At 44.6% G+C, this 9,229-nt stretch overlaps 1 protein-coding gene across 1 annotated transcript; it reads right to left on the bottom strand.

Moving 5' to 3' along the window:
• Positions 1-864: 864 nt before the first annotated feature.
• Positions 865-8,450, bottom strand: ATP6V1G1 (ATPase H+ transporting V1 subunit G1). Its single transcript, XM_047768249.1, has 3 exons — positions 8,239-8,450; positions 4,035-4,135; positions 865-1,665 (listed from the first exon to the last, which is right to left on the bottom strand). Exons 1-3 carry the CDS (start codon positions 8,318-8,320, stop codon positions 1,492-1,494), a joined length of 357 nt encoding a protein of 118 aa, XP_047624205.1. The 5' UTR covers positions 8,321-8,450; the 3' UTR covers positions 865-1,491.
• Positions 8,451-9,229: the final 779 nt, after the last annotated feature.

Below are 9,229 nucleotides of genomic sequence, written 5' to 3'. Positions count from 1 at the left end.
ACTTTAACAGTGAAGAATGGAAAAGGTTGTATAGAAAATTCTGGGAGTTCTCATCGTGGCTCAGTGGTTAACAAATCTGACTAGGAACCATGAGGTTGCAGGTTTGATCCCTGGCCTTGCTCAGTGGGTTAAGGATCCGGCGTTGCCGTGAGCTGTGGTGCAGGTCGCAGATGCGGCTCAGATCCTGCGTTGCTGTGGCTGTGACATAGGCCGACGGCTACAGCTCTGATTGGACCCCTAGCCTGGGAACCTCCATATGCCAAGGGCGTGGCCCTAGAAAAGGCAAAAAGACCAAAAAAAAAAAATTTCTGATGATGAATTCTTTAAAAAGGAACCAGAGACAGCCCTGAGATGGACCCATCCTGAGTCATATAAAAAATTATGTAATTTTTTAAAAGGCCACCTAATTCTCTCAGAGTTTCAGAGCAATGTTCTCTTTCGATTGTTTCTACCAACCAGAAATTATCTTGCGGCCAAAGACTTCTGGCTTACAAGTGGGGCGGTGTGGGGATTTAATTCTAAAGTGTTAGTGTGAAGTTAGTATAGGTGCTACACAGAGCATTTAGCCCACCAGGAAGGAAGTATGCTTATAACCTGCCCAAGGCTGCCTAGGACAGGGTGCTCTAGAGAAAAAGCAAACTTCTCATTTACTAGTTGCTTACCCCGTTTTTCAAAACAGCTGTTGGGTGAAATCACAAGTGATTTCCTTCCCGCTGAGATGCATACCATGAGCATTTTTTAAGTATGCATGAGAATGTGACACATGTACTAATTTCCTCAGTGACATGCTGAACATCTGGGTCAAAGTTCACTGTGCATCATGAGAAAGGATGAAACTGGGGAAAAAAATGCATGACAGAGTCCTTACTTTTTTAAAAGTACTTTTATCAGTACAGCATTGGTACATCAAGTAGTAACATGTAACAAGTTCTTGAATTCTATTATCTAGTAATTTTGATTAAGAAAAACTAAAAGCAGCCCAAACAATTATACTAGTACCCATTGTTCTAACCCTCAGCCAGAAAAGACTATTTTAAGGCTGGCTGCTGCTTCACATAGGTTACAAATAACTATTTACTACTTTTTCATAGATAAAAGCCCCTGACCTTCAAGAAAGATTTAGGGGAAAAAAAATCTTTAATCCCTTTCTTTCTTAAGAAAATTGTTTTTTTTAAAAACTATATCTAAGAAAGAAAAAGTCAGTATTGATGTGTATGCTGCTTGAGCGAAAAGGCATATGAAAACACACAACGTATACACATTAAATTTCTAAAAAGTATGAAGAAAGAAGATAAATCTTTGGATGAGCTCTAAGTGTGTACAAAGAAGCTAGATTTGCTATTCTGCAAAAAGTGAAAGTACCTACAATATAATGTACAGAAATAATTTAATGCCTTTTCATAAGAACATAACTCAAGCCTTGCAAAAGCCTCATATTCCATGAAGGCATCCAAAATGCCAATTCACAGAACAGGCTCTTCCCTTCTTCCCCTATCCGTTTATGCGGTAGTTTTCGTGGATTTCTGGCCGGATGTCACAGACAAAGGCCAAAAGGTTATCCAGGACCTCATCCCTGTTCTGCCGGAAGTAGGTCTGGAGGATGGTCATCTTCTCCTGGGTGTCCTTCTCCACTTCAGTGCTGCAGCTGCCGTGGGATCCCAGAGCCTGCAGTTGGGGTGCAATGACAGGCGACGTCAGGACATGCTCCAGATATCTGGCCAGCAACAGCATTTAATAAGCAACTTTCTTACTTTGGAGGAAACCCGGTCTCATCATGAATGTAAATAATCAGCAAAGGGCACTGTAACGTGTAACATCTAACATCCTGACTGAAGAACATGTGAAAAGTCAGCGTTCCCACAGTTAACGGGAGCATAAGTTGATACAATCATTTCGTGGCAGATCTTTGATCATCTACACTGCACAGCATTTCCACTGCTAGGAATTATCCTGGAAAGGGAGACACATCTCTCTGAAATCTAATGAGCAGCCTTAACCAGAGGCTAGAATGAACCCAAAGACCCAACAACTGAGGCCTGGGGGTTAATATTGTCTCCTTGCGCGGTTTTTAAAGGAGGAGATAAGATGGTGTTTTATGAGACTGATGCACTGCTGGCTGCCCTGAGAGGGCAGATGGATATATAGTGTTTTTAAAAAAAAGCCCTTAAGAGATAATAAACACAGGGGGATACAATCTAAGAGGAATATATAGTTTCACCTTTACTAGTTAATGTTTTAACTCAAGTTCAGCGATGGATTCGTGAGTATGATAAATACATGACACCTATTCTTTCAAACAGAAATATTCTAGAATATACAAGGAACTGTTACCAGTGAATACCTTTGAGGAAGACTGTGGGTCTAGGTGAGAAGGAAACTATCCTCTGGTTGCCCTGTTTTACTGCTTGAACTTTTTAGTGCATGGCTGTCTTACCCCTTCAGTTTTCATTTGCAATGTAACAAGCACTGGTGGATAAATTTTCTCTTACTGTCTGTGGTCTTCTCATTGTTAATTGCCACTACTTTATCAGAACATGAACTGTCTGGTCCTTAAAGCATCACTTTTTTGTCGGAGCCTTTTCATCACCTAATCTGCTGCTGCCTCATTACATATATTAACAACTATATCCCTTCATATTTGTGTGACACATTTGTTTACACAGCATCCTCTCGTGTGAGCTGTTACCTACTTCTCTATGGCCTATGAGGAGGCGATCACTCCCCTTTCCACAGAAGAGGAAACCAGGGGTCAAAAAGTTCCATGTGAACAGCAAAGATTCAAACCTAGGGCTCTTCATACTATCACTGTTCATATTATAGAAAAATACTCCAGAGCGTTTCCTAATGGTCGGCTCAGCTGCTGATTCAAATTATTAAAAGTCCTTAAGTCCTACTCAGTAGGGGTAAGGGAAAGAGCCCACTACCTTCTTTCTATGGATATGTAAACCATATGCCAAGCCCTCAAAAGTGAAGAGGTTACAGAGGAACACCGCTAGAAAAACGGAGAGCTCACGCTTACAGTGCAACACGGAGACTGTCTCTCTAGGCAACTGCAGCATCGATGCAAACGTGAGACAAGATGGCTGCCCTGTTGAGAGTATTTCTACACTATCTCACGGGCAGTCTGACTATTTACAGCACCAATCTGCCCCCCCTTCACGAGTCAGAGGCCCATTTTACATTTGAATAGCACTGTCACTGCCTAGTGCAAACATGAATGAAACTTTTGCTGCTTACTGTCTAAAAGGAGGCATGAGCCTTTACCCTATGGCCTTGGACCTGGGAAGGTATGTGCCTAGAACTAGCGGGGGCCACGTACAGAACTTGAGAATGAAGCCCAGAAAGCTAAAAGGCAGTTTGAGCTGTTTTCTGTTACCTGTATCCAAGAATCCTAAAAGAGCATCTTTACAAAGTCTCCTTCATCCGGTCCCTTTTCCAGAACTTTTCCTACTTCCTCTGTACTTTCTGTGATCTGTTTTTATACTATTATTAGATGCATCTTATGCACTGTGGTCTAGCCTATACGACCGGTAAGTGACTGACTATACTATGCTGAAGCGGGGCTCCCTGTGATTTATGTTCATGACGACAGCCCTCTTGTCGGTTTACATGACTTACGTCTTGTTACTGAGTGTTCCTGACCACCGGACCGTAAGCTAAGCTCCTTGAGGACCATGTCTACTTCTGTTCACAGCGGATCCCCTGGCATCTGGCACAGGACCCAGCACACATCAACTGTTCAACAGATATCTAATATCTACTTTAATATATATTACTTATCTATATCTACAAATTATATTTAATATCTAAGAATATCTATTAAGAATTTAATAATGTAACTGAATGAGTGAAGACTAGAATTGAATGTTAGTTTAGAACAAATCACCCTAAGAGATTCTGCCTAATCATTCAATAGTAAAATTTTCAAGTTTCTACCAGAACCAGAGTCACTGAGCAATGCTGGGCCGAAGGGGAATGGGAGGAGAAGGAAGCCTAAGGAAAGTAAGGCAGTAAGGCAAATGAACTGGGCCCACCGCAGCCTCCTTGGCCTTGAACTCCTTCTCCCTCTGCAGGCGGTACTGTTCGATTTCAGCCTGGGCTTCTTCTTTGGCCTGCTTCAGCCTTCGGTTCTTTCCTGTTTTCAAAGGCAAGAGCTATATCAGGAAGTGGTTGAGAGACAAGCAGAAGAGGAAGGAGAGACTGAGATGGTAAATTCTAACAATAAAACCATGAAAGAAGTTTTAAGATACAGTCTTAAGAGCTATGCATGGGAAAGAGGGAGGGAGGGAATTCAAAGCTAACAATAAACAGTATAGGTTCCTGCCTCTTGTACTTAACTAAGCTGTGACTGGATAAAAAGGGTGGCCTTCTCTAAGTGCAGACCATAAAAATGATGGGGGGAAAAAAGTTTGGAATGTGTCAGAATATTCTCTCAATCTCAACTACTAAGACCAACATAAAATGGGTGATATCAGCCATCTGGGGAATTCTTCCTGAGAAGTAAACACCCAAGTATGCTGCTGATTACAATTGGAACTCGGCTCAGAAGCCTAGCAAGGAGGCTAATATGCTCCCAAGGGACATCAACCTAAACTGTAACTAATGAAACAGATGATGTAATATCAGAAACTAAAAGCCATGCCTGTGCACAAGGAAATAAGTAATCAAAGTGGTCCTGGGAAGGAATCCACAATGGGGAGCACTGGACAGTAAGACTGCACAAGCATCTAAGAAGTGAGGAGATACAGGGGCTCTAGTTTCTAGAAGAGCATAGTTTAAGACAGAGCAAGGAAAATTCCCCAGGTTCCATCTGTGCCTGTATGAAAACAGACCACAAGATCAACCAAAGAGTTTCTCCATTCAAATTCTCCAAGACCCAAAAAGCAGGTCCTAGACAATCTGAGCATTTGTTTACTTCAGAGTAAAAGACATCCTGCATCTAAAAGCAAGCTGTGTTATAATTCATTGTAAGTGAAGGCCCAAATCCCACTCAGCCCATGTAGATGAATGGAATTAAATTTAACCTTCCACCTCCTGCTAACAACAGGATTTTGGGCTGGTGATGAACCCATGACATCAATACTCCATGAGGCTGGCCTCAAACAATCAACAGGTGCCTAAGCACCCCCAAGGACTATTTCTGCACGGATATATTTACTCCAGTACTATTTAGGGCCTACTGCTGTCTGCTCAAGCTGAGCTCTATCCCCATGTCCCACACGCTGTCCTTGTCATCAGCTATTCAGTCAAAGCCATATTCCAAAGCCCAGGTTCTTTTCCAGACCAATGAATAACATGGCCCGAACATTATGCAGTAGCTTCACATAATTTCACGATATCACTGTTGGGATCACTACCAATTCCTATGTCTTCCTTAATTATTTACTTAAGGCAAACCATTCTCTGCCTGTCAGCAAATAACTTCAAAGTTCAGGGTTTTTTTGACTATGCTTGCAGCACATGAAGTTCCGGTGTCAGGGATCAAACCCTCGCCAGTGACTCGTGCCACAGCAGTCGCACTGGACCCTTTAACCACTAGGCCACCAAGGAACTTCTTCAAAGTTCAATTTTGATCAGCTTCTCTGAAAACTAAAAATAAATATTTGAACAGGAAATCATTTAAGTCTTGTTTTGTGGGCCTTACATGTGGAGGCCAGCATGTTGTTTCACGCCAATGAACCAAACTACGTGAGTTTTTTTTTTAAAGTGTTATGGTCTAGACAAGGATTTCATGAAAAATTGGGATTGCATCATTTTACCACAGCATGCTCTGCCTCTTCCCGACTCCTAACTGGGCAAGTCAACCATAATTACAGATCAAGAAAGGCAATAACTTTTTAAAATTGTAGGTTTTCTCAATACCTCTCTTCCTAACTACTGCAAATTCTTAGATCTATATTAGCCACAAACTCACTTCTTTAAAACAAGTTCTTTCAGTCAATGTGTAATAGCTACCTGAGATATACAAGCCCCAGCACCAGGCCTGATGGGATAAAGGAAGGTGTTTTTGTTTGTTTGTTGTCTTTCTGCCATTTCTTGGGCCGCTCCTGTGGCACATGGAGGCTCCCAGGCTAGGGGGGTCGAATTGGAGCTGTAGCCACCTGCCTACACCAGAGCCACAGCAACGAGGGATCCAAGCTGCGTCTGCAACCCACACCACAGCTCACGGCAACGCCAGATCCTCAACCCTCTGAGCAAGGCCAGGGGTGGAACCCACAACCTCATGGTTCCTAGTAGGACTCGCCAACCACTGCGCCATGAAAGGAACTCCAAGGAAGGTCTAAAACATGACCCATACCTCCAAGGCTCTCAGAATCACTCTTACCACACGCCAAGTATTTGTTCCTGCACTTCCCCAAATATTCTCACATGCTTCCCAACAGATACAACTTCTGCTGCTGATGAGCCACCACAGGACAAACTCTGAGAAGTCATTCTGGAAATACTGCATCAAGGGCATGATCAGAAATACTCCATTAGGAACGAAGAACTTTCTAGTCACCAGGGCAAGAATAGAAGGCCTGTTCCCATCTCCAACTCCCTCAAAGAAAGCTTTACCAAAAAAAATGTAGAGTACCACACAACCCCTAACTGAGAAAGTACAAGAGCCATGCTTGAAATCTACTGGAGTATGTGATAAGAATATAAGTATTGCATGCAAAAAAAACCCGAGAAATTACTAAGAGTAATAGTTTTTGGTATTGTACCCCAGCTACGGTCATACTATTTGTTTCTGAGTCTCATTTTTCCCATCTGTAAAACAGGAATAAAAACATCTATCTCAGACGCGGCTCGGATCCCGCGTTGCTGTGGCTCTGGCGTAGGCCAGTGGCTGCAGCTCCAATTAGACCCCTAGCCTGGGAACCTCCATATGCTGTGGGAGCGGCCCAAGAAATAGCAACAACAACAACAAGAAAAACAAACAAACAAAAAAAACCATCTATCTCACCAGATGGGAAACTGAATATAGTTAAATTAGACACAGTCCTTCTCCTCCAGGAGCTTAGTCTAGGGACTGAGCCATATAAACAAACAAGCTATTGCACTGTAATGACAGAAGTAGGCACTTGGGAGAGGATTCCTAGCCTAGTCTGAGAGGAGAAGACCAAGTGAGAGAAGGCTTCCTGGAAAAACAACTGCCTAAATTTTGAGATCTCAAAGAAGATGAAGGGTTACAGGATAAAGAGAATAAACTAGGGAAAGGCTCTTCCAATCAGAGGCACCAGCTGTGCAGAGGCTTGCAGGTGACACCCACCAAGGTGCCTCTGAGGAATCACTATGTCTGGCGACAGTACCTGGAAGTGAGAAGAAAGCCAGAGCCTGATCCAAAAGCACCTCCTACACCCTCTTTAAGGAATTCAGGCTTTATTCTGCAGGCACTAAAGGTGTGTCTGACTATAGGAGAGGTGGGGAAGTCATATTTGCATTTGAGAGGTATGACTCTGACTGCAGACAGGAATAGACAAGAGGAGAGCAGGAAGCCACCCACGAACCAATCTAGATTCAATCCACCTGTTAAGTACTATGGCAACTTCCTATTTCTCAACGCTGGCCCGCCTCTCACCTGCAATTAATCTACCCAATATTTGCTTCCTTCACTGGGGCTTTGAACACCGCCATAATAGAGACCACAGATATACAGGGTACTGCGTTTGGCACATATTAACAGCTTTGAAAAATACAAATAAAAACGGAATTAACAAACTAGGCTGCTACGGGGACCTCAGAGAACTTGGCGTCCTGGACGACGATGCTGGCTATCAGAATGCAGGAAAAGTGAACAAATAAACCCTGGCGACTTGGCTAAACATGGCGAATGAGGGAGGGTCTGAAACATGGCAAAGGACCGTGTGTTTCCAGACCGAGGATCAGTGTAGACGGTGGCTCCTTTCACTGAGAGCGAGGATCGCCAAAGGCCAAGTGGGAAGGGAAAAGACCATTGGAGTTCCGTTTGGAGATCCCGTTCCACACGCCTCCCAGACCCCAAGAAGGGTGTCCACCTACTATTGTGTCCCCGCCATATCTACCACCAAACGCCGCAACTTCCAGGAGACTGACAAGCCTTCCAGAACCTAGGAGCCGGAAAACTGCGAATCACACAAGCTTCAGTGACTGTAACCACCACCCCTCCCCCGGCCTCGGCCTGGTCGCAGTCTTTCGGGCCTCACCCACCTACCGCCCCCCGCGGCCTGGCCGCAGTCCTTGGACTAGCGCTGGCCGCCACATCCCGAAACTCACTCTTGCGGGCCTCGGACACCTTCTCCGCGGCTCGCTTCTCGGCCTGGAGCAGCTGCTGGATGCCCTGCGACTGACTAGCCATGGCGGCAGCAACTCCGAGGTGTCCAGGAGCGGCCTAAATCGGCTGGCTGGCCCTCTCCGCTCAACTGACCCGCCGCCCCAGGTCTGCGCAAGCGCAAGCGCCCCGCCCACCGTCACGTGACCTCCGCAAACGCGGTGTCAGCTGACTGCACTGGGCGTCTTATGACTGAGGGGATGGGGCCGAGACCCATGGGAGGAGGGTGAGCGGAACGCCTTGACTGCGCTCGCGCAGGATTTTGTTTCGTACTCTTGTTTCACAGCCCAAGGCCTCTTCAGTTTCTGTCTTTTGTGTAGTTTGGTGCTTGTGGCAGCTGTGCCAGGTAGTTATTGCGGTAATCTTTGACTTTACAGGACACTCACATTCAGATCCAGAGAAAAGGGACTGAATCAAATCACTTCACCTATTCTCCACACCACTTTACTCCCTCCCATTCTGGAATTTTCCTTGACAGTCAAAATATATTACGAAGCGGGTTAAAGTTCTTGCCAGGCTCTTAGAGGGAATTGAGTTGGGCATACGGAGAGTTGGGGGTCCAGTCTGCCACTAATCTGTGTGGTTTGAGGAAGGTTGCTTTCCTTCTCTGAACCCAGGCTCAGGATAGGATTAGTGTTTTTGATAAATGTTTGCTCAGTGCCCATGGAGATGCTAGACCGCTGGTGGTACTGAGGCTACCGCAGAGAGCAGGAGCAGCACGCTTTCAGTTTATGGACAAAAAGATTAACTAAACCAAATCGAAAATTACAAACCGTGGTACAAAGTCATGAAGGAAAAATGCAGGTTGCTTTAAGAAGGAGTAATGTGAGGGTGATGTGGCAGTATCTTTGAAGACTCTCCCAAGGAAGTGGTGCTTAAAATGAGACCAGAAGCAGAAGTTAACCAAGGAAGGATGTTAGGGGACCTTGGGATGGG

The sequence above is a fragment of the Phacochoerus africanus genome, chromosome 2 (genome assembly GCF_016906955.1).
Source record: "Phacochoerus africanus isolate WHEZ1 chromosome 2, ROS_Pafr_v1, whole genome shotgun sequence".
Taxonomy (NCBI): Eukaryota; Metazoa; Chordata; class Mammalia; order Artiodactyla; family Suidae; genus Phacochoerus; species Phacochoerus africanus.
The sequence above is the reverse complement of the archived record's forward strand: the minus strand, read 5'-3'. Positions and strand labels throughout refer to the sequence as shown.